At 43.2% G+C, this 26260-nt stretch overlaps 1 protein-coding gene across 2 annotated transcripts in view; it reads right to left on the minus strand.

The window, feature by feature from the left end:
• Positions 1–1274: 1274 nt before the first annotated feature.
• Positions 1275–26260, minus strand: part of LOC141131692 (ciliary microtubule associated protein 1A) — a 43030-nt gene continuing 18044 nt past the window's right edge. For both annotated transcript variants that reach the window (XM_073619251.1, XM_073619249.1), the window contains 5 exons: positions 22389–22592; positions 22170–22271; positions 20272–20393; positions 20027–20167; positions 1275–1839 (listed from right to left, as the gene is read on the minus strand). In XM_073619251.1, the coding sequence (XP_073475352.1) occupies positions 1747–1839; positions 20027–20167; positions 20272–20393; positions 22170–22271; positions 22389–22592 (662 nt within the window). In that variant the 3' untranslated portion in view covers positions 1275–1746. The remainder of the gene's footprint in view (positions 1840–20026; positions 20168–20271; positions 20394–22169; positions 22272–22388; positions 22593–26260) is intronic.

A 26260-nucleotide genomic window follows, 5' to 3' on the forward strand; every position in this document is an offset into this window, starting at 1 on the left:
ATCAGGCCCCAATTTTTGCCTGAATTTGGACCTGAAACAGAGCCAAAGACGCACAGGACCCCTGTGCAATTTGCTTCACAGCTGCCCATGAGATGTATAACCTGGCTCCATTGAGAGTCGGTCACAATCTCCTGTCATGCGAATTGGATGCAATGAAACCCGCATCCAATTCACACTACTGTGAACCCAGCCTAATACTAAGTTTCAGCCTTAGAAGAGTGGGTTGGTGGCACTGGAACCCTGGTTTAATGGTGTAATGGTTCTGCGCACCAAGGGGGCTCTTTGGTCATCTTGGGTGGCTGTGACTGGAATTAACCTCTTGGCGCCGGCCACACGCAAATATGCAGCCTTTCAACAGGTGGGCCTTGGTGCTGAGCGGCCACATATTTGCATGCATTAGTGCAAATACAGCTGTGCCGAGAGCGCGAGCCCTGCGCACTCCTGGCACAGTTACTGGCGGCTAACGGAAAGCTCCCAATCATTGCCTGAGATCGTAAGCTTTCCGATCATGTGACCGATGTGACAGCCAATCACGGCGGTCACATGATCATAAACCCCATTCCGCCTCCTAGAATCCTAAACCCCTTAAAGGGCTGGGAGGCGCCCTCTCCAAGGGGTTATAGGACCACAATTGTGGCTGCCACAACCAGTTGCCGACAAGCAGCAACACACCACCAATATGAAAGTACCAGTTTCAATTTAAGTCTACATATATAATTTGTCTCCTAAAAATCTGGAGGCAGGGGGCATGTGTTGACCCCCAAAAGGCTTTGGCTTTCTGTACATTTTATACATTTGAATCAATCCATAGCTGGACATTAACAGCAACAGTGTGGCACTTAAATTTTAGTCCTATCAATTCCAGTTGTATATGAAAAGGGTTACATTGCCAACGTGAACCAAAGGGCTCAGCTATAGTTTACTGTACACACTCTCCAGTGATGGCTGTGTAGGCTTTCTCTTCTTCATGAAAGTTGCATTTAATGGAGATTATGGTGTATACATTCCTGAATAATATGTGATGGTGACTTCCTAATAAGATTCTTGTGTTGAACTGGCAGATGCTAATGCTTTTGTCATCTCAGAACAGATTGGTGATATTAGATATTGCCAAAATAAAATGATATAAAAGCAGGGTAGTTATCTGCAGAAAAAAAATTTAAATAATGGACTGCTCTACTGATAGTATATGTTACCAGAGATTCTTGACCTTTATTTATGTTAAATAGGACATTCTTAACCTTATATAAACTGGCACAATATGATATTATACATTTGATTCCAAAAGGCATTTTATTTCCGTTAAAATTGTGCAAACGTTAGCTTGGCACTCCAAAAACATGTTCTGCATATTCAGGTTTCTGACACACGGGTAGTTAAAATACAAAACAAGATATTTGTTTTTTTTTACAAATTGGTGTAGTTTAGTCGGTCAGCTTGAATTCTTAATGGTCAAACATTGCAAAAGTGCATACAGCGTGCCTTCATCATTTTGGGGAATCTTGTAAAGGGCTGTGAAATGTGAACTGCATATAAATGAATTTAAACATGGAGACATAATAAAACTTATCGTATGACCTTCCACAGGACTACACACCAAGGTGCGTGTCTGAGTTGTTGCATTGTACTGTGTTGCAGAGCTACCACAAAGAGAAGGACATTACAGCATGTCTATAGAGTGGGGAAATGCAGACAGAGCCATTCCTCTTTTTTGAAGGTAGGTCTGTGCTGGTAGACTTTTGCTGTTTAGTCTACTACATCCACAATCAATGGAGCCACATATTCGGAGTGTCTGATTCCAAAAGAAAAATTAGGGGCTTGAGGCCGAGACATGACCACCTAAAGAGAAAAGACAAATGTCAAGCACACTTAACATCTACTGCTACAGTCCAGCAATGAGCACATACAGTACATGTGATCCTAAATATGGTACAACACTTAGTTTGCATCTGCAGTATAGTGCTAACGTTTTCTTTTACTTTTTGGATGCTGTTGTCACCTTTGTGTATTTTATATTCCACTGAAAATATACCAGCAAAACAACATCCATTGCTAGAAATCCTTATAGTACTTAACATATAATTTTTTTTGTGCATGTGGATCCAATGTTGGTTAAGAAAAAACAAACGGCAGAAAAAGATGCAACACAAAAAGCATGTCTGACCTGACACTAACGCAAATAAGGAAAACTGTTGTCTAAAAGAAACCTGTAGGATAGAAATATGTCAGCTGCCATCCCTTAAAGCAGTGGTTCTCAACCTTTCTAGTGCCGTGACCCCTTGATAAAATTTCCCAAGTTGTGGGGACCCCTAACAGTAAAAGTATTTTCGTTGGTCGTGTTTGCTGGCACAGTGGCGGCGTTTGCTAGCACAGTGGCGACAATTGATGGGCACAGTGGTGACAATTGATGGGCACAGTGGCTGCACAGTGGCGACGTTTGCTGGCACAGTGGCGACAATTGATGGGCACAGTGGCTGCGTTTGGCACAGTGGCAACAAGTAAAGGGCACAGTGGCTGCGTTTGATGGCACAGGTGGCGACGTTTGCTGGCACAGTGGCGACAACTGATGGGCACAGTGGCAACAATTAAAGGGCACAGTGGCTGCATTTGATGGCACAGTGGCGGCGTTTGCTGGCACAGTGGTGACAATTGTTGGGGACAGTGGCTGTGTTTGATGGCACAGTGGCGACAATTGATGGGCACAGTCGCTCCATAGTGGTGACGTTTGCTGGCACAGTGGCGAAAATTGATGGGCACAGTGGCTGCGTTTGGCACAGTGGCAACAATTAAAGGGCACAGTTCCTGCGTTTGCTGGCACAGTGGCGACAATTGATGGGCACAGTGGCTGCATTTGATGGCACAGTGGTGGCAATTGATGGGCACAGTGGCTGCATTTGATGGCACAGTGGCGGCGTTGCTGGCAGTGGTGACAATTGATGGGCACAGTTGCTGTGTTTGATGGCACAGTGGCGACAATTGATGGGCATAGTGGCTGCACAGTGGCAACGTTTGCTGGCACAGTGGCGACAATTGATGGTCACAGTGGCTGCGTTTGGCACAGTGGCAACAATTGAAGGACACAGTTCCTGCGTTTGATGGCACAGTTGCGGCGTTTGCTGGCACAGTGGCAACAATTGATGGGCACAGTGGCTGCATTTGATGGCACAGTGGTGGCGTTTGCTGGCACAGTGGCGACAATTGATGGGCACAGTGGCTGCGTTTGGCACAGTGGCAACAATTAAAGGGCACAGTGGCTGCATTTGATGGCATAGTGGCGGCGTTTGCTGGCACAGTGGCAACAATTGATGGGCACAATGGCTGCATTTGATGGCACAGTGGCGGCGTTTTAATGGGGTTTTGTTTTCAGATTTTTTCAGTTTGTTTGCGCCCCCACCACTGATTTATATATAAACGTCCCGGTTGGTTCCTCAAAAGTGGTTATTCCGAGCCAGTGCTAGATATACAAAGTGTATAGCACCCAAACATGTATCTAGCACTGGCACAGAATAACCACTTTTGAGGAATCAACTGGGACGTTTTTATATATATAAATGATATGTACCATAATAAAAAAAATGTTGTCATGTCAGCATTTACTGTGTTTCTAACTTACCAAAAGTCACAGGTGTTCTTAGATTCAGCAAGTTATGTTTCGTCGCCGCCCTCTTGGTACACTCGTCCGCAGCAAGCGGACTTCGGTGGGTGTAAATAGATGTCTGCTTGCCGACTTCTAAGTGTAGCCTTACATGCAGACGAGAGTACCAAGATGGTGGTGACGGAGCGTCACTTCCGTGCGGTCTCTCCTCTCCAGGAAGTGACATCTCGCTGGCCGAGACGGACAGACTTCAGCAGTAACTTCAGGTCCGTCTCAGCCAGCATTCGCGACCCCCTGGCGAAACGGCAATCGACGCCCCAGGGGGTCGCCACCCCCAGGTTGAGAACCGCTGCCTTAAAGGATATCTAAAGGTTTGTTGTTTTGTTTTTCTTTTAAACAAACATGTTATACTTACCTCCTCTGTGCGGTTGGTTTGCACAGAGTGGCCCCGATCCTCCTCTTCTGGGGTCCCTCATTAGCACTCCTGGCTCCTCCTCTTTTCGAGTGCCCCGTCGGAGTGCCTTGGGGCACTCGTGCGTGCGTACTCCCGTGTCCTGCTGCTGAAACTATTGACACAGACAGCAGGACTCGGCCCCGCCCCGGCTCCCGCATCTTTGGATTTGATTTAAAAAAGGAAAAGAAAGGCGCCTCTAAGTGCAGTATGCAAAATGTAATAAAGTGCATAAAAGGTTTAAAGCACTTACAAGAACATTAGTGTTAAAAAAACATGATAAAATCAGGAGTCCTCATCTGTGGCATGTGTCCATCCTCGGCATGGTGGTAGAGAGCAGTGTAGAGCCGTCTAGCAGCTGTAAAGCGTTCTCATACGTGCTGGAGAGAGGAGGCAACAGGGAAGCCTGTGTTGCGGGTTTACTGTGGGACACACAAGGCTGATGGTGTTAGTGGGGAGAAAGGGGCGGTAACGCATTTTGGAGCATGTGCGGCTCTTTCATCAGACCTACGCCCATACTCCTCAAGCTGGCTTATGAATGGTGAGGGGGAGGAGTAAGGGGAGGAGTTTGGGCAGATGTTGAATACTAAATGATAAGGGAAGTGACAGGTGTATTACGAGGACGGCCAAGATGACCGTGCACCCGCAAACTGGATGGTTAATGTCAGTGCTACATACAATGTAGTCCTGAAGGAATTTGACACAGAGGTACAGGGCACAGATGGCAGTGGTTAAATTAGCAATAATAAATAAGTATACAAACGTAAGGTTGACATTGAATCAGTTTACAAGTGCGTTACATGGTCGGCCGGGCGTCTATATGCACATGTTACAAAGGCGGCCAGGTGTTTGTACACATGCAAATAAGGTCGTAAGTCTAATGTTGAGTTGGCAATGAATAAATATACAGCCGTGTTACAAGGGCGGCCGGGCGTCTATACACATGTGTTGTATACGCATGGACATTATAATGATGAGAGGGAATGAATGATAAATGAACAACTAAATGTAGTAGATCATATAAATTACCCAAAATAAAATTAGGAGGTTAGAGGTGGATAGTATACTAGTAGTGGATAAGAAATAGACACCATAATATCTCAATCTGTATGTTAAACGTAGTAATATCTAATTTGTGCTAATTGGTGCTAATTTCCAATTCTTCATTAACCACTTAAGGACCGCCTAACGCCGATTTACGTCGGCAAGGCGGCACGGGCAGGCAAAATCACGTACATGTACGTGATTTGCCTCTCGCGGGTGGGGGGTCCGATCGGACCCCCCCCCGGTGCCCGAAGCGGTCCCGTTCTGTTCCCCGGCGATCCGAGATGAGGGGGAGGCCATCCGTTCGTGGCCCCCCCCTCGCGATCGCCGCCGGCCAATGGGAACACTCCTTTGCTGCTGTATGCTAAACAGCAGCAAAGGAAATGATGTCATCTCCCCTCGGCTCGGTATTTTCCGTTCCAGCGCCGAGGGGAGAAGACATCAATGTGAGTGCACAACACACACACACACAGTAGAACATGCCAGGCATACAAAACACCCCGATCCCCCCCCCGATCGCCCCCCGACCCCCCCCCAATCACCCCCCCCCCTGTCACAAACTGACACCAGCAGGTTTTTTTTTTTTTTTTTTTCTGATTACTGCATAGTGTCAGTTTGTGACAGTTACAGTGTTGGGACAGTTAGTATTACCCCCCTTTAGGTCTAGGGTACCCCCCTAACCCCCCCTAATAAAGTTTTAACCCCTTGATCACCCCCTGTCACCAGTGTTGCTAAGCGATCATTTTTCTGATCGCTGTATTAGTGTCGCTGGTGACGCTAGTTAGTGAGGTAAATATTTAGGTTCGCCGTCAGCGTTTTATAGTGACAGGGACCCCCATATACTACCTAATAAATGTTTTAACCCCTTGATTGCCCCCTAGTTAACCCTTTCACCACTGATCACCGTATAACCGTTACGGGTGACGCAGGTTAGTTCGTTTATTTTTTATAGTGTCAGGGCACCCGCCATTTATTACCTAATAAAGGTTTAGCCCCCTGATCGCCCGGCGGTGATATGCGTCGCCCCAGGCAGCGTCAGATTAGCGCCAGTACCGCTAACACCCACGCACGCAGCATGCGCCTCCCTTAGTGGTATAGTATCTGATCGGATCAATATCTGATCTAATCAGATCTATACTAGCGTCCCCAGCAGTTTAGGGTTCCCAAAAACACAGTGTTAGCGGGATCAGCCCAGATACCCGCTAGCACCTGCGTTTTGCCCCTCCGCCCAGCCCACCCAAGTGCAGTATCGATCGATCACTGTCACTTACAAAACACTAAACGCATAACTGCAGCGTTCACAGAGTCAGGCCTGATCCCTGCGATCGCTAACAGTTTTTTTGGTAGCATTTTGGTGAACTGGCAAGCAAGCACCAGGCAGCGTCAGGTTAGCGCCAGTACCGCTAACACCCACGCACGCACCGTACACCTCCCTTAGTGGTATAGTATCTGATCGGATCAATATCTGATCCGATCAGATCTATACTAGCGTCCCCAGCAGTTTAGGGTTCCCAAAAACGCAGTGTTAGCGGGATCAGCCCAGATACCTGCTAGCACCTGCGTTGTGCCCCTCCGCCCGGCCCAGCCCAGCCCACCCAAGTGCAGTATCGATCGATCACTGACACTTACAAGGCACTAAACGCATAACTGCAGCGTTCGCAGAGTCAGGCCTGATCCCTGCGATCGCTAACAGTTTTTTTGGTAGCATTTTGGTGAACTAGCAAGCACCGGCCCCAGGCAGCGTCAGGTTAGCGCCAGTACCACTAACACCCACGCACGCAGCATACGCCTCCTTTAGTGGTATAGTATCTGAACGGATCAATATCTGATCCGATCAGATCAGATCTATACTAGCGTCCCCAGCAGTTTAGGGTTCCCAAAAACGCAGTGTTAGCGGGATCAACCCAGATACCTGCTAGCACCTGCGTTTTGCCCCTCCGCCCGGCCCAGTCCAGCCCACCCAAGTGCAGTATCGATCGATCACTGTCACTTACAAAACACTAAACGCATAACTGCAGCGTTCGCAGAGTCAGGCCTGATCCCTGCGATCGCTAACAGTTTTTTTGGAAGCTTTTTATTGAACTGGCAAGCACCAGCGGCCTAGTACACCCCGGTCGTAGTCAAACCAGCACTGCAGTAACACTTGGTGACGTGGCGAGTCCCATAAGTGCAGTTCAAGCTGGTGAGGTGACAAGCACAAGTAGTGTCCCGCTGCCACCAAAAAGACAAACACAGGCCCGTCGTGCCCATAGTGCCCTTCCTGCTGCATTCGCCAATCCTAATTGGGAACCCACCACTTCTGCAGCGCCCGTACTTCCCCCATTCACATCCCCCAACGAAATGCAGTCGGCTGCATGAGAGGCATTTTTATGTGCTCCCGAGTACCCCTACCCAACGAACCCCCCCCAAAAAGATGTTGTGTCTGCAGCAAACGCGGATATAGGCGTGACACCCGCTATTATTGTCCCTTCTGTCCTGACAATCCTGGTCTTTGCATTGGTGAATGTTTTGAACGCTACCATACACTAGTTGAGTATTAGCGTAGGGTACAGCATTGCACAGACTAGGCACACTTTCACAGGGTCTCCCAAGATGCCATCGCATTTTGAGAGACCCGAACCTGGAACCGGTTACAGTTATAAAAGTTAGTTACAAAAAAAGTGTAAAAAAAAAAAAAATATATATAAAATAAAAAAAAATAGTTGTCGTTTTATTGTTCTCTCTCTCTATTCTCTCTCTCTATTGTTCTGCTCTTTTTTTACTGTATTCTATTCTGCAGTGTTTTATTGTTATTGTTATTGTTATTATGTTTTATCATGTTTGTTTTTCAGGTATGTAATTATTTATACTTTATTGTTTACTGTGCTTTATTGTTAACCATTTTTTTGTCTTCAGGTACGCCATTCACAACTTTGAGTGGTTATACCAGAATGATGCCTGCAGGTTTAGGTATCATCTTGGTATCATTCTTTTCAGCCAGCGGTCGGCTTTCATGTAAAAGCAATCCTAGCGGCTAATTAGCCTCTAGACTGCCTTTACAAGCCGTGGGAGGGAATGCCCCCCCCCCCCCACCGTCTTCCGTGTTTTTCTCTGGCTCTCCTGTCTCAACAGGGAACCTGAGAATGCAGCCGGTGATTCAGCCAGCTGACCATAGAGCTAATCAGAGACAAGAGTGGCTCCAAACATCTCTATGGCCTAAGAAACCGCAAGCTACGAGCATTTTATGACTTAGATTTCGCCGGATGTAAATAGCGCCATTGGGAAATTGGGGAAGCATTTTATCACACCGATCTTGGTGTGGTCAGATGCTTTGAGGGCAGAGGAGAGATCTAGGGTCTAATAGACCCCAATTTTTTCAAAAAAGAGTACCTGTCACTACCTATTGCTATCATAGGGGATATTTACATTCCCCGAGATAACAATAAAAATGATTAAAAAAAAAAAAAAAATGAAAGGAACAGTTTAAAAATAAGATAAAAAAGCAAAAAAATAATAAAGAAAAAAAAAAAAAAAAAAAAAAGCACCCCTGTCGCCCCCTGCTCTTGCGCTAAGGCGAACGCAAGCGGCGGTCTGTCGTCAAACGTAAACAGCAATTGCACCATGCATGTGAGGTATCGCCGCGAAGGTCAGATCGAGGGCAGTAATTTTTGCAGTAGACCTCCTCTGTAGATCTAAAGTGGTAACCTGTAAAGGCTTTTAAAGGCTTTTAAAAATGTATTTATTTTGTTGCCACTGCACGTTTGTGCGCAATTGTAAAGCATGTCATGTTTGGTATCCATGTACTCGGTCTAAGATCATCTTTTTTATTTCATCAAACATTTGGGCAATATAGTGTGTTTTAGTGCATTAAAATTTAAAAAAGTGTGTTTTTTCCCCAAAAAATGCGTTTGAAAAATCGCTGCGCAAATACTGTGTGAAAAAAAAAAATGAAACACCCACCATTTTAATCTGTAGGGCATTTGCTTTAAAAAAATATATAATGTTTGGGGGTTCAAAGTAATTTTCTTGCAAAAAAAAAAAAACTTTTTCATGTAAAAAATAAGTGTCAGAAAGGGCTTTGACTTCAAGTGGTTAGAAGAGTGGGTGATGTGTGACATAAGCTTCTAAATGTTGTGCATAAAATGCCAGGACAGTTCAAAACCCCCCCAAATGACCCCATTTTGGAAAGTAGACACCCCAAGCTATTTGCTGAGAGGCATGTCGAGTCCATGGAATATTTTATATTGCGACACAAGTTGCGGGAAAGAGACAAATTTTTTTTTTTTTTTTTTTTTTTTTGCACAAAGTTGTCACTAAATGATATATTGCTCAAACATGCCATGGGAATATGTGAAATTACACCCCAAAATACATTCTGCTGCTTCTCCTGAGTACGGGGATACCATATGTGTGAGACTTTTTGGGAGCCTAGCCGTGTACGGGACCCCGAAAACCAAGCACCGCCTTCAGGCTTTCTAAGGGGCGTGAATTTTTGATTTCACTCTTCACTGCCTATCACAGTTTCGGAGGCCATGGAATGCCCAGGTGGCACAAAACCCCCCCAAATGACCCCATTTTGGAAAGTAGACACCCCAAGCTATTTGCTGAGAGGTATAGTGAGTATTTTGCAGACCTCACTTTTTGTCACAAAGTTTTGAAATTTGAAAAAAGAAAAAAAAAAAAAGTTTTTTCTTGTCTTTCTTCATTTTCAAAAACAAATGAGAGCTGCAAAATACTCACCATGCCTCTCAGCAAATAGCTTGGGGTGTCTACTTTCCAAAATGGGGTCATTTGGGGGGGGTTTGTGCCACCTGGGCATTCCATGGCCTCCGAAACGGTGTTAGGCAGTGAAGAGTAAAATCAAAAATTCACGCCCTTAAAAACGCTGAAGGCGGTGATTGGTTTTCGGGGCCCCGTACGCGGCTAGGCTCCCAAAAAGTCCCACACATGTGGTATCCCCATACTCAGGAGAAGCAGCTAAATGTATTTTGGGGTGCAATTCCACATAGGCCCATGGCCTGTGTGAGCAATATATCATTTAGTGACAACTTTGTGCAAAAAAAAAAAAAAAAAAAAAAAAAGTGTCACTTTCCCGCAACTTGTGTCAAAATATAAAATATTCCATGGACTCAATATGCCTCTCAGCAAATAGCTTGGGGTGTCTACTTTCCAAAATGGGGTCATTTGGGGGGGGGTTGTGCCACCTGGGCATTCCATGGCCTCCGAAACTGTGATAGGCAGTGAAGAGTGAAATCAAAAAGTTACACCCTTAGAAATCCTGAAGGCGGTGATTGGTTTTCGGGGTCCCATACGCGGCTAGGCTCCCAAAAAGTCCCACACATGTGGTATCCCCGTACTCAGGAGAAGTAGCTGAATATATTTTGGGGTGCAATTCCACATAGGCCCATGGCCTGTGTGAGCAATATATCATTTAGTGACAACTTTTTGTAAATATTTTTTTTTTTTTTTTTTGTCATTATTCAATCACTTGGGACAAAAAAAATAAATATTCAATGGGTTCAACATGCCTCTCAGCAATTTCCTTGGGGTGTCTACTTTCCAAAATGGGGTCATTTGGGGGGGTTTTGTACTGCCCTGCCATTTTAGCACCTCAAGAAATGACATAGGCAGTCATAAACTAAAAGCTGTGTAAATTCCAGAAAATGTACCCTAGTTTGTAGACGCTATAACTTTTGCGCAAACCAATAAATATACGCTTATTGACATTTTTTTTACCAAAGACATGTGGCCGAATACATTTTGGCCTAAATGTATGACTAAAATTGAGTTTATTGGATTTTTTTTATAACAAAAAGTAGAAAATATCATTTTTTTTCAAAATTTTCGGTCTTTTTCCGTTTATAGCGCAAAAAATAAAAACTGCAGAAGTGATCAAATACCATCAAAAGAAAGCTCTATTTGTGGGAAGAAAAGGACGCAAATTTCGTTTGGGTACAGCATTGCATAACCGCGCAATTAGCAGTTAAAGCGACGCAGTGCCAAATTGGAAAAAGACCTCTGGTCCTTAGGCAGCATAATGGTCCGGGGCTCAAGTGGTTAATACCTCCAGGCAAAAGTACATCAAGAGTGTATATCATTCCCTCTTATCATTATAATGTCCATGTAACACACCTAAACACTTATTCATAGTCAAGTAATATTCAGCATTGTTTTATCATTGTTAAAGCCATAATCAGTACAATTCACACAACATCCACTATATTCATCCACTATATTCTATCGCTTATTTCTATTTTTAAAATCCCCTTTTAACAGATTTATTACCTCATTTGCATGTGTATAAATGCCTGGCCTCCCTTGTAACACAGCTGTATATTTATTAATTGTCAACTCAACATTAGACTTATGACCTTATTTGCATGTGTACAAACACCCGACCGCTTTGTAACACGTGCATATAGATGCCCGGCCGACCATGTAACACTCTTGTATTCCTATTCAATGTCAACATTACGTTTGTATACTTTATTGTTGCTAATTTACCCACCACCCCTTTCTCCCCATTAACACCAACAGCCTTATGTGTTCTGCAGTGAACCCGGAAAACACAGGCTTCCCTGCTGCCTCCTCTCTCCAGCACGTATGAGAACGCTTTACAGCTGCTGGACGGCTCTACACTGCTCTCTACCACAGTGTTGAGGATGGACACATGCCACAGATGAGGACTCCTGATTTTATCATGTTTTTTAACTCTCAACAATCTTGTAAGTGCTCATGCACTTTTTAAAATTTTGCATACTGCACTTAGAGGCGCCTTTCTTTTCCTTTTTTATATCTTCAGAGTTGCTTCTCCTCTAACCAAAGTGCTGCCAGAAGCGCCACCTCATCACTATCATCCCTCTGACCAGCTATCCACCTCCACCAGAGCGCCCTTATCACCTCTCTATTTTATACCTTTGGATTTGATTGACAGCAGTGGGAGCCAATGGCTGCGCTGATAAAAATCTATCCAATCATGATCCGAGACACCGACTGGAGCTGGTGGGCTCATCCCCTTCGCTGGAAAGACTGGGTTCAGGTAAGTAAAAGGTGGGCTCTGGGGGGCAGCTGCATCACAGGAGGTTTTTCACCTTAATGCGTAGGCATTAAGGTGAAAAACCTTGAGGATTGACAACCCCTTTAACCACTTGACGACCGCCTCACGCCGATGTACGTCGGCAAAGTGGCACGGACAGGCAAAATCACATACAGGGTACGTGATTTGCCTTCCGCGGGTGGGGGGTCCGATCGGACCCCCCCCCGGTGCCCGAGGCGGTCGTCTTTTGTCCAGCGGCGATCGGTGATGAGGGGGAGACCATCCGTTCGTGGCCCCCCCCTCGCGATCGCCGCCGGCCAATGAAAACACTCCTTTGCTGCTGTATGCTAAACAGCAGCAAAGGAAGTGATGTCATCTCCCCTCGGGTCGGTATTTTCCGTTCCGGCCCGAGGAGAGAAGACATCTATGTGAGTGCACAACACTACACACACACAGTAGAACATGCCAGGCACACGAAACACCCCGATCCCCCCCCCCGATCGCCCCCCGATCCCCCCCGATCACCCCCCCCCCCCCTGTCACAAACTGACACCAGCAGTTTGTTTTTTTTTTTTTCTGATTACTGCATAGTGTCAGTTTGTGACAGTTACAGTGTTGGGACAGTGAGTATTACCCCCCTTTAGGTCTAGGGTACCCCCCTAACCCCCCCTAATAAAGTTTTAACCCCTTGATCACCCCCTGTCACCAGTGTCACTAAGCGATCATTTTTCTGATCGCTGTATTAGTGTCGCTGGTGACGCTAGTTAGTGAGGTAAATATTTAGGTTCGCCGTCAGCGTTTTATAGCGTCAGGGACCCCCATATACTACCTAATAAATGTTTTAACCCCTTGATTGCCCCCTAGTTAACCCTTTCACCACTGATCACCGTATAACCGTTACGGTTGACGCTGGTTAGTTTGTTTATTTTTTATAGTGTCAGGGCACCCGCCGTTTATTACCAAATAAAGGTTTAGCCCCCTGATCGCCCGGCGGTGATATGCGTCGCCCCAGGCAGCATCAGATTAGCGCCAGTACCGCTAACACCCACGCATGCAGCATACGCCTCCCTTAGTGGTATAGTATCTGATCGGATCAATATCTGATCCGATCAGATCTATACTAGCGTCCCCAGCAGTTTAGGGTTCCCAAAAACGCAGTGTTAGCGGGATCAGCCCAGATACCTGCTAGCACCTGCGTTTTGTGCCTCCGCCCAGCCCACCCAAGTGCAGTATCGATCGATCACTGTCACTTACAAAACACTAAACGCATAACTGCAGCGTTCGCAGAGTCAGGCCTGATCCCTGCGATCGCTAACAGTTTTTTTGGTAGCATTTTGGTGAACTGGCAAGCACCAGCCCCAGGCGTCAGGTTAGCGCCAGTACCGCTAACACCCACGCACGCAGCATACGCCTCCCTTAGTGGTATAGTATCTGAACGGATCAATATCTGATCCGATCAGATCTATACTAGCGTCCCCAGCAGTTTAGGGTTCCCAAAAACGCAGTGTTAGCGGAATCAGCCCAGATACCTGCTAGCACCTGCGTTTTGCCCCTCCGCCCGGCCCAGCCCAGCCCACCCAAGTGCAGTATCGATCGATCACTGACACTTACAAAACACTAAACGCATAACTGCAGCGTTCGCAGAGTCAGGCCTGATCCCTGCGATCGCTAACAGTTTTTTTTGTAGCGTTTTGGTGAACTGGCAAGCACCAGCCCCAGGCAGCGTCAGATTAGCGCCAGTACCGCTAACACCCACGCACGCACCGTACACCTCCCTTAGTGGTATAGTATCTGATCGCATCAATATCTGATCCGATCAGATCTATACTAGCGTCACCAGCAGTTTAGGGTTCCCAAAAACGCAGTGTTAGCGGGATCAGCCCAGATACCTGCTAGCACCTGCGTTTTGCCCCTCCGCCCGGCCCAGCCCACCCAAGTGCAGTATCGATCGATCACTGACACTTACAAAACACTAAACGCATAACTGCAGCGTTCGCAGAGTCAGGCCTGATCCCTGCGATCGCTAACGTTTTTTGGTAGCGTTTTGGTGAACTGGCAAGCGCCAGCGGCCTAGTACACCCCGGTCGTAGTCAAACCAGCACTGCAGTAACACGTGGTGACGTGGCGAGTCCCATAAGTGCAGTTCAAGCTGGTGAGGTGGCAAGCACAAGTAGTGTCCCGCTGCCACCAAAAAGACAAACACAGGCCCATCGTGCCCATAGTGCCCTTCCTGCTGCATTCGCCAATCCTAATTGGGAACCCACCGCTTCTGCAGCGCCCGTACTTCCCCCATTCACATCCCCAACCAAATGCAGTCGGCTGCATGAGAGGCATTTTTATGTCCTCCCGAGTACCCCTACCCAACGAACCCCCCAAAAAAGATGTTGTGTCTGCAGCAAGCGCTGATATAGGCGTGACACCCGCTATTATTGTCCCTCCTGTCCTGACAATCCTGGTCTTTGCATTGGTGAATGTTTTGAACGCTACCATTCACTAGTTGAGTATTAGCGTAGGGTACAGCATTGCACAGACTAGGCACACTTTCACAGGGTCTCCCAAGATGCCATCGCATTTTGAGAGACCCGAACCTGGAACCGGTTACCGTTATAAAAGTTAGTTACAAAAAAAGTGTAAAAAAAAAAATATGAAATAAAAAAAAATAGTTGTTGTTTTATTGTTCTCTCTCTCTCTATTCTCTCTCTCTATTGTTCTGCTCTTTTTTACTGTATTCTATTCTGCAATGTTTTATTGTTATTGTTATTGTTATTATGTTTTATCATGTTTGTTTTTCAGGTGTGTAATTATTTACACTTTACTGTGCTTTATTGTTAACCATTGTTAACCATTTTTTTGTCTTCAGGTACGCCATTCACGACTTTGAGTGGTTATACCAGAATGATGCCTGCAGGTTTAGGTATCATCTTGGTATCATTCTTTTCAGCCAGCGGTCGGCTTTCATGTAAAAGCAATCCTAGCGGCTAATTAGCCTCTAGACTGCTTTTACAAGCCGTGGGAGGGAATGCCCCCCCCCCCCACCGTCTTCCGTGTTTTTCTCTGGCTCTCCTGTCTCAACAGGGAACCTGAGAATGCAGCCGGTGATTCAGCCAGCTGACCATAGAGCTGATCAGAGACCAGAGTGGCTCCAAACATCTCTATGGCCTAAGAAACCGGAAGCTACGAGTATTTCATGACTTAGATTTCGCCGGATGTAAATAGCGCCATTGGGAAATTGGGGAAGCATTTTATCACACCGATCTTGGTGTGGTCAGATGCTTTGAGGGCAGAGGAGAGATCTAGGGTCTAATAGACCACAATTTTTTCAAAAAAGAGTACCTGTCACTACCTATTGCTATCATAGGGGATATTTACATTCCCCGAGATAACAATAAAAATGATTAAAAAAAAAAATATGAAAGGAACAGTTTAAAAGTAAGATTAAAAAAGCAAAAAAATAATAAAGAAAAAAAAAAAAAAAAAAAAAAACACCCCTGTCGCCCCCTGCTCTCGCGCTAAGGCGAACGCAAGCGGCGGTCTGTCGTCAAACATAAACAGCAATTGCACCATGCATGTGAGGTATCACCGCGAAGGCCAGATCGAGGGCAGTAATTTTTCCAGTAGACCTCCTCTGTAAATCTAAAGTGGTAACCTGTAAAGGCTTTTGAAGGCTTTTAAACATGTATTTATTTTGTTGCCACTGCACGTTTGTGCGCAATTTTAAAGCATGTCATGTTTGGTATCCATGTACTCGGCCTAAGATCATCTTTTTTATTTCATCAAACATTTGGGCAATATAGCGTGTTTTAGTGCATTAAAATTAAAAAAAGTGTGTTTTTTCCCCAAAAAATGCGTTTGAAAAATCGCTGCGCAATTACTGTGTGAAAAAAAAAAAATGAAACACCCACCATTTTAATCTGTAGGGCATTTGCTTTAAAAAAATATATAATGTTTGGGGGTTCAAAGTAATTTTTTTGCAAAAAAAAAAAACTTTTTCATGTAAACAATAAGTGTCAGAAAGGGCTTTGTCTTCAAGTGGTTAGAAGAGTGGGTGATGTGTGACATAAGCTTCTAAATGTTGTGCATAAAATGCCAGGACAGTTCAAAACCCCCCTAAATGACCCCATTTTGGAAAGTAGACACCCCAAGCTATTTGCTGAGAGGCATGTCGAGTCCATGGAATATTTTATATTGCGACACAAGTTGCGGGAAAGAGACAAATTTTTTTTTTTTTTTTTTTTTTTTTGCACAAAGTTGTCACTAAATGATATATTGCTCAAACATGCCATGGAAATATGTGAAATTACACCCCAAAATACATTCTGTTGCTTCTCCTGAGTATGGGGATACCACATGTGTGAGACTTTTTGGGAGCCTAGCCGCGTACGGGACCCCGAAAACCAAGCACCGCCTTCAGGCTTTCTAAGGGCGTGAATTTTTGATTTCACTCTTCACTGCCTATCACAGTTTCGGAGGCCATGGAATGCCCAGGTGGCACAAAACCCCCCCAAATGACCCCATTTTGGAAAGTAGACACCCCAAGCTATTTGCTGAGAGGTATAGTGAGTATTTTGCAGACCTCACTTTTTGTCACAAAGTTTTGAAAATTGAAAAAAGAAAAAAAAAAAATGTTTTTTCTTGTCTTTCTTCATTTTCAAAAACAAATGAGAGCTGCAAAATACTCACCATGCCTTTCAGCAAATAGCTTGGGGTGTCTACTTTCCAAAATGGGGTCATTTGGGGGGGTTTTGTGCCACCTGGGCATTCCATGGCCTCCGAAACTGTGATAGGCAGTAAAGAGTGAAATCAAAAATTTTCACCCTTAGAAATCCTGAAGGCAGTGATTGGTTTTCGGGGCCCCGTACGCGGCTAGGCTCCCAAAAAGTCCCACACATGTGGTATCCCCATACTCAGGAGAAGCAGCTAAATGTATTTTGGGGTGCAATTCCACATATGCCCATGGCCTGTGTGAGCAATATATCATTTAGTGACAACTTTATGAAAAAAAAAAAAAAAAAAAAAAAAAAAGTGTCACTTTCCCGCAACTTGTGTCAAAATATAAAATATTCCATGGACTCAATATGCCTCTCAGCAAATAGCTTGGGGTGTCTACTTTCCAAAATGGGGTCATTTTGGGGGGTTTTGTGCCACCTGGGCATTCCATGGCCTCCGAAACTGTGATAGGCAGTGAAGAGTGAAAGCAAAAATTTACACCCTTAGAAATCCTGAAGGCGGTGATTGGTTTTCGGGGCCCCGTACGCGGCTAGGCTCCCAAAAAGTCCCACACATGTGGTATCCCCATACTCAGGAGAAGCAGCTAAATGTATTTTGGGGTGCAATTCCACATAGGCCCATGGCCTGTGTGAGCAATATATCATTTAGTGACGACTTTTTGTAAATATTTTTTTTTTTTTTTTTTTTTGTCATTTTTCAATCACTTGGGACAAAAAAAATAAATATTCAATGGGTTCAACATGCCTCTCAGCAATTTCCTTGGGGTGTCTACTTTCCAAAATGGGGTCATTTGGGGGGGTTTTGTACTGCCCTGCCATTTTAGCACCTCAAGAAATGACATAGGCAGTCATAAACTAAAAGCTGTGTAAATTCCAGAAAATGTACCCTAGTTTGTAGACGCTATAACTTTTGCGCAAACCAATAAATATACGCTTATTGACATTTTTTTTACCAAAGACATGTGGCCGAATACATTTTGGCCTAAATGTATGACTAAAATTTAGTTTATTGGATTTTTTTTATAACAAAAAGTAGAAAATATCATTTTTTTTCAAAATTTTCGGTCTTTTTCCGTTTATAGCGCAAAAAATAAAAACCGCAGAGGTGATCAAATACCATCAAAAGAAAGCTCTATTTGTGGGAAGAAAAGGACGCAAATTTCGTTTGGGTACAGCATTGCATGACCGCGCAATTAGCAGTTAAAGCGACGCAGTGCCAAATTGGAAAAAGACCTCTGGTCCTTAGGCAGCATAATGGTCCGGGGCTCAAGTGGTTAAGTTTGCCATACATTAAACAATTTTCTTGTTCAATTTCCTTTAGATTTATTTTTAACTATGTAGTACAAGGTCCTGCCTAGTTGCATACAAATTGAAAGCGTTTAGGTTTGACCTCATATTAAATGGTTTTGGTAAAGTTATAGAAGACAATTGTATAATAGGGTCAGGTGTCATATGAAGTTTGACAATTCATGGCCTGTTCATTGCTTGTTCTCATACTGTTTTTAAGTTTTTAAGTTAAGACATTTGACAGACAGTAAGGCCTCATGTACACTGCTGCTGGTAAACGGACGTTCAGAGGCAGTTGGATGCTTTTTTTTAAGCTGCCCTTGAACTCATCCAATGTTATCTTATGTGTACATGTACACAGGTTCATTTAATGACGTTTTTAGGCAGTTGCGTTTAGAGGCTTTTCTTTGAAGGCAAAAAATGAGTTCAGACGCCGACTTTTCCAACGCCAAACGCGGCTAAACGCGGTACCGTCATTTAGCCGTGTTTCGTTTACAGGTGTTTTTCATTTTTGGCTATTTTGAAAGAAATGCAAATGCGGCAAAACGCCACTAAACCCGGCAAAATGGACGTTTTAAACGTGGGTTATTATCTGTCAAGTTAAATCATTCAGGAGAGGTTGTAAAAACGTCCCGTGTACATTAGGTCTAACTGTTGGGCTGTAGATGACTTCTGAGTGCTAACACAAGTTGCTGAGACAGACAAAAGTTACTATGACAGACTCTGACAAAGAGAGCAAAGCTAAATAAAGGGAAATAAAAACATCATAAGTAACTATGTGGTTATAATAATTAAAGACAGAATAATCAGATTCCATTTCTCAGGCTCTTTTGACACAGGTGGTCAGAGTGTGGGAAAAACAGGCATTATTTAACCTATATAATCAGGCTCCTAATCTTTCTGATTATATGAGTAGTAGGATTAGAAAAGGATAAACACATCTGATTAGGAAAAGAATCATGTATGTTAGAGAAGAAACCCACCGTTGATTTTTAAACTATTAATATATATGACAGCATTGCTAAGATAATGCGTCCTATATAAATAAGTGTTGCAACATCACCAGTCTGTATGCTTAAGAAAGTCCAAATGGACAAAACGCATCCGAATGGAGTCTGGTGGCATTACCAATATGGCAGATGGAGTTCCTGTAAACCTTTAATGACAATGCTAGCGGAAGACACAATTGGAGAGTGAGATACAGATAGGCTGCTGGAAAGGAACAGAAGGGCATAGGAAATTATACCTGCTGTTGCTGGATTCTTGTATATAGTGCTAATGGGCACTTATCACATGTGAGTGCTATTTTTTACATACTTTCAATACATTTAAAAAGGTTTTTACACTTCCGTTGTATTGAATGTGACTATAAATGATGGAGGATATATTTTGTAAAAAAGAAAGGGATGACAGAAGCAGACATCTATGATAAATCTTGTGGAGTAAAAGTGGTAGTCTACAGTCTGGAGGAACGGTATCCCTATGTAGCAAAAAAGCTGGTGAATGCAGTTTCATTATTTTAGGTGGAGGGATCACTGTGTCTGGTAGTAAAGTAAAAGGCGTTCAAACACCAATATAGCGTATGTAATGATTTTTGGTGAAGATTTGAAACACTGAATTTAATTTACAAAGGACTGTGGATTGTACATGTTGTATATATGATGAATTGTCACAAAAAAATTGAGTTAAAAGTTTAGAATTTGTTGAAGTGGATCACTTCTATGTTAGATATATTTTTCTGGTTAATAGGGTTATACCACAAATAAGACCTGCATATTTATTGATATATCTTTTACAGCATTACTCACACTTTAAAATTGCAAGTTTTTCTTTGCATGTACAGCTGATACAAGAACATGATTCCATTGTAGCATATTGGTTAATCTGAATCTCCTTAAGAATCTTACCCTTTCTGGACTATAGGCTCCTGGACCTGGTTTTTGTGTGGTGTCTCCAGGCAGGGAGTTTCTGGCGGTCATACTGTACTGTGGAGGTTTATATTTATATGTTGATGGCTCAACAACACGGTAGGTTCCAGGTCCTGGTGTCTGAGATTGGAGAGTTTACATATATTTTTAGTATATAGATGTCAATAAAAATGTAGCTTGAATATAAGAAATATTACTATGGACAGAAAAATAAGACTGCTTACTTTCTGCAGATCTTCATGGAAGCTTCCTATCTTGCTTCGTCCAGTCATAGAGTAGTTTGGTGCTGATGATCTGTTAACAATTTTTGGCCCAAGCACAGATGGAAGCATATATGCTGCAGGGCCTAAAATACATAAGGTATAGCATTTGTGACAAACAGTCCCAGAAAGCACAGGGTATGGCCTGAGACAGCAGGTACTTGTGTCCCAGGCTGGCGCTTCTGTTGGGTAAAAGGGCTTCAGAGGAAGAAAGCTTTGGTCAGGAGCCTGGATACCTGTACTTTGAGGGTTCTGGTGTTTGGCTAGGAAAAGAATGGGTGAGTTCCCAGACCACCACACTGCCCACTCAATTCAAGGTTTTGTCTCAGATGGATCATTAAAATTCCTCACCCCTTTCCACTTTTTTGCTTCCTCACAAGCAAATTGCTACCCCCTTTTTGGTGAACTGGATTACAAAGTTTTATAATTTACCATATTTGGTGGTATACCAGTTGGTGTTCCCATCAGTGATGTTACAGAGAACCTTGGGAGAATACCTCCCCAGTGTTCTCTGTGCACATAAAATATATTCTTTCCTGAGATCCCCTTCACCACTTAGCAGAAGGAGATCCCAGCCAGGATAGACAAAGAGAAGACCTGTTGCAGGACTATTTTAGAAATTACTGCATGCAGTGGCAAGGTACATTTCATATCCACATTTACTGGTTGGTGAGTTAGGGTCCCAAAGGACCTGAGTACCTGGATATAAAACTGGTTACAGGGGCATGTCCACAGGGTGGTGATAAATAGTGAGTACTCAGAATGGGCTGGAGTGGTAAATGGGGTCCCTCAAGGATCTGTCCTGGGACCAATTCTGTTTAACCTATTCATAAATTATATAGAGATTGGTATACATAGCTCAATCTCAGTGTTTGCTGATGATACAAAGCTAAGCAAGGCAATAATTTCACTACAGGATGTTGATACCTTACAAGAAGACCTAAATAAAATAATGGGGTGGGCAACTTCTTGGCTAATGAGGTTTAAAGGGGTTGTAAACCTTCGTGTTTTTTCACTTTAATGCATCCTAAGCTAAAGCTGAAGAAGAATATATTTTAGTGCTGATGACAAATGGGAAATGTTGCCAGTAGCAATTCTACCATTGACAATTTGTCAAAATGGACAGCAGCAGGATTGCTAAAAGACTGCCTATAGCTGAAGCAGTGAGATGTCGCTCCCATCAGTAACGATCGAGATTCAGCAGCCTGTGGGCCAGTTAGGGTTGCCACCTCATCCCTTTAAACCCGAACACATATAAATTACACATTTCTGAGGCTAATTTAATGTAGATAAGGCACCAAGTGACTTTAATTACCACCTTAATCGGCCACAGAACCTGTGTAATTATTATGTGTTCGGGTTTAAAGGGATGAGGTGGCAACCCTAGGGCCAGTGACAGAGCAACATCTCACTGCATGTGAGTACAGGGAGTAATTCCATAGGGACACACAGGTAGCTTTTTTAGCTATTGCTAACGGCAGAATTTCCCAACTATCCCCCCTTGTCAGTTACATGTTCTAATGTGGAACTCTACTAACAGTACAGTGGAGAACAGTTAGAAACTCTGTCAGGTGTTTGTTTCCGTATGTAACCCAGTAAAGAAGATTCTCTCTCACTTTTTCGCAATATTTTAGTTGTCACGTGGACAGAAGTGGAGGGAAAATCTCCGAACTAGGACACCTGTTTCAGTGACAACTGTTAAAAGTGTTTTCTTCAGAGTTGTCTTTGCAATGCTAATCTATATTACATGCTTCAGATATTTTGTTACCTCCAATACCCCAGTACCCCAACTGGTACATGTTTGCTAGTAGTCATTTTAACTGATATTTCGCGTAATTATATGTCACAAATGTAACACTTACCTGGTGTTTGGTCATTGCTAAAGGTTTTTGTTCTTGCCCCTAGTGAATATATTGGAACTGATCGATAAGCAGATTTTCCAGCACGCTCAGGAGAGTAACTACCTGTTAAAAAGACACATACACACACAAAGGTGAATTTGGAGGATTTTTCAACAAAAGGTTTATATCACAAACCGGTTGTTTTCCTGCATAAAATGATCTTATCACTTATAATATCACCTGGTCCTGGAGTTCTGAAAATATTTAGATCCTTGGGTCTTCCATAGAGTGAATATGCTGGTGTGCCATCTCTGCCCCTCATGGTGATATTAGCTGGCACCAAATACCCTGGTCCTGGGGAGCAGTTATCAACAAACTTGAAGCGACGGCTACCAAAGCTATATGCAGGCGCTCTGTATTTACTAGGATCATGTTGGTTGTAACCTGCAAAGAGATCCATTCTGTAAATGAAAGCAGTTTCAGTGAAAGTATTTACATTTACGGTAACATCATTTTTTCATACCGTATTTGCCCATTGAAGCCCCCGTCAACAATTTTTTATTTTTTTTTTATAACTGCAAGATAAGTAGTCTTAGCCTTGAGAGGTTGAAGAGGGCATGGTCAAGTCCAAATATTATAGGAAAACAGGATATGTACATATAAATCTAGCTACTTATATCTCTGAATCTACTGTTGTAGAATGTAAATATGCAGGTGTTTGACTTTTTTTTCAGCTTGTAAAGCACAACACATTGCAAATGTATGCAGACTAAACCCCTGTTTTTGATGCATTTTAGGCTGGTCCGTAAGTTGAGCTTGGAAATTTCTTTCCAATGATTTTTATTGAGAGTAGCATGTACAAAATACACAACATATATTTTTTGAGTACAAAAATAGAAGAGGAACGAAAAAAAAGGGGGGGGGAAACATATCTCGGCCAACATGGCCTGCAAGGATCCTATAAACATACCATGTCGAGCTTGGAAATTTCTTTGGTTTAGTTTGACATACGTCGCCCTTACAGAGCTCCTTGCTGCAAAGACCAGTTATAGGTGGGGGCAGTGGCCACTTGTTTGTATTGTTAATCTATTGGTTAGGCTATGCACTGACACCTTTGCTGCCACAGTGCTATGTGCTGGGTACTTAGTGTGCCTCTGTGCCTTTAAGGAAGGGTGGGCTGCTTCCAGGCTCATCTGCCCTCTGCCTATCCATTAAAATGCATGTGCTTCCATTGTGGAGAATCAGAAGTTAGAGTTAGGACTACAGAAAATGGGGTGCCTTGACGGGGCTCTGTAGCTTACGCATGTATTTGCAAATGTGTGCAAACGAAACCCCTGTTTTCAACGCATATTGTTAGACCGATCAATTCAGTTGGTCGAAGGCTAGTCGGCAAGTTGAGCTTGGAAATTTCTTTGGTTTTGTTTGACATATGTCGCCCTTCCAGTGCACCTTGCTGAAAAGATCAACTATAGGTGGGGGCAGTGGCCACTTGTTTGCACCTCTATGTTAGCCTATGTGGCTATGGACACATACAGTACTGCGCAGAAGTTTTAGGCATGTGTGAAGAAATGCTGTAAAGTAAAAATGCTTTAAAAAAAATGTACTTTAATTGTTTACTTTTATCAATTTATAAAATGCAAAGTGAGTGAACAGAAGAAAAATCTAAATCAAATCAATGTTTGGTGTAACTACCGTTCTTCAAACCAGAATCAATTCTTACACTTGCACACTTTGTACATTTGCACAAAGTCAGAGATTTAGTATAATTAGTCAGGTGTATGATTAACCAGGTATACCAAGAAGATGCTAATGATCATCAATTTCATATGTAGGCTGAAACACAGTCATTAACTGAAACAACTGTGTAGGAGGCTTAAAGTGGTTGTAAACCCTTACAGACCACTTTTTGCTACAGGTAAGCCTATTAGGCTTACCTGTAGCTACCCAGGATATCTCCTAAACCTGAACGGTTTAGGAGATATCCCCTGTATTTGCATGTGCCAACGTCATTGGCACATGCGCACTTACACAAACTGAAGCAACGGCACTTATGTGCTGTTGCTTCAGTGAGTGTGCTGTTACCGCACGCACGCGTGGGAGTGATGTCATCACGGCTTTGGCCAATCACAGCGCCGGAGCCGCTATACCCAGAAGTAACCACCAGGAGTGATGTCGCCGGCCGGTGCTTTGTACGCCCACCACAACGAGGGCTTTGATCTCAGGTGAGTATTACATAATGAGCTAGTATGCTATGCATACTAGCTCATTATGCCTTTGTCTTGCTACTAAGGTGAGATTGTAGAAGACGGTTTCATGTCACAGGTCATACACCATGGCAAGACTGAGCACAGCAACAAGACACAAGGTAGTTACACTGCATCAGCAAGGTTTCTCCCAGGCAAAGATTTCAAAGCAGACTGGGGGTTCAAGATGTGCTGTTCAAGCTCTTTTGAAGAAGCACAAAGAAACGGGCAATGATAAGGATCGTAGATCCAGTGGTCAGCCAAGGAAACGTAATGCAGCTGACGAAAGACACATCATGCTTACTTCTCTTTGACATTGAAAGATGTCCAGAAGTGGCATCAGCACAGAACTAGTAGAAACAAGTGGGGCCCAGGTACACCCATCTACTGTCCGGAAAAGTCTGGCCAGAAATTCTTCCTGAAAGAATTGTGGTCAAAAAGCCAAACCTCCGATGTGAAAACAGGGTTAAACGACTCAACTATGCATAAAAACATAGACATTGGGGTGCAGAAAAATGGCAGCAGGTGCTCTGTCCAAATGTGAAATATTTGGCTGTAGTAGGGGACACTTTTTTCCTGAAGGGCTGGAGAGCGGTACAATGAGTGTCTGCAGGCAAAAGTCAAGCATAGTGGAGGTTTCTTGCAAGTTAGGGGCTGCATTTCTGCAAATGGATTTGGAGATTTGGTCAGGATCAATGGTGTCCTCAATGCTGAGAAATACAGGCAGATACTTATCCATCATGCCATACTATCAGATAATGTATTCTTCAGCAAGACAACGACCCCTAACATACAGCCAATGTCAATCAGAACTGCCTTCAGCATAAAGAAGAACAAGGAGTCCTGGAAGTGATGGTTTGGCCCCCAAAGAGCCCTGATCTTAACACCATTGAGTCTGTCTGGGATTACATGAAAAGACAGAAGAATTTGATGCAGCCTACATCCACAGAAGATCTTTGGTTATTTCTCCAAGATGTTTGGAACAACCTACCTGCCAAGTTTCTTCAAAAACTGTGTACAAGTGTACCTACAAGAATTGATGATGTTTTGAAAGCCAAGGGTGGTCACACTAAATATTGATTTAATTTGGATTTCTCTTCTGTTCATTTATTTTCTATTTTGTTAATTGATAAAAATGAACTATTAACACTTCTATTTTTGAAAGCATTCTTAACCACTTGCCCTCCAGAAGGGTTTACCCCCTTCATGACCAGACTATTTTTTGCTATTCAGCACTGTATTACTTTAACTAATAATTGAGCAGTCATGCAAAGCTGTACCCAAATGAAATTTATAGAATTTTTTCACACAAATAGAGCTTATATTTCGGTGGTATTTGATCACCACTGGGTTTTGCATTTTTTGCTTAAAAACTAAAAAAGAAGAAAGTGTATATTAACTGGTTTGTGGGACAGTTACAGTATAGCGTCTATAGACTATGGTACATATATTTAAAAATTGATCAATCCTGATGTACTGACGGCCTGTCTGATTTCTTCAGGCCCTAATAATGCCAGGATAGTACAAATACCCCCCAAATTATCCATTTTTGGAAAGTAGACAGTCCAAGGTATTTACTAAGAGGCATAACAAGTTTTCTGAAGTTGTCATTTTTGGGAAAATTAAGAAATAAAATAATTTTTTTTTTTTTTCACAATTTTTTTTTTTTTTACATACTGTCACCAGTGCAGTACAGAGTCGTTATATGACCTGTTTGACGGTGATCAGGGATACTTTTTTTAAACATTTTTTTTCTTTGTTTACTTTTTTTTTGCATACTTTCGTCAGAATAGTTCAGTGTCACTATCGTAACACTGTACTTCTCTAAGGGGATGATCAGGGATTTTTACTTTTAACATTTTGATTGCT

Source organism: Aquarana catesbeiana, linkage group LG03 (assembly GCF_042186555.1).
Source record: "Aquarana catesbeiana isolate 2022-GZ linkage group LG03, ASM4218655v1, whole genome shotgun sequence".
Taxonomy (NCBI): domain Eukaryota; kingdom Metazoa; phylum Chordata; class Amphibia; order Anura; family Ranidae; genus Aquarana; species Aquarana catesbeiana.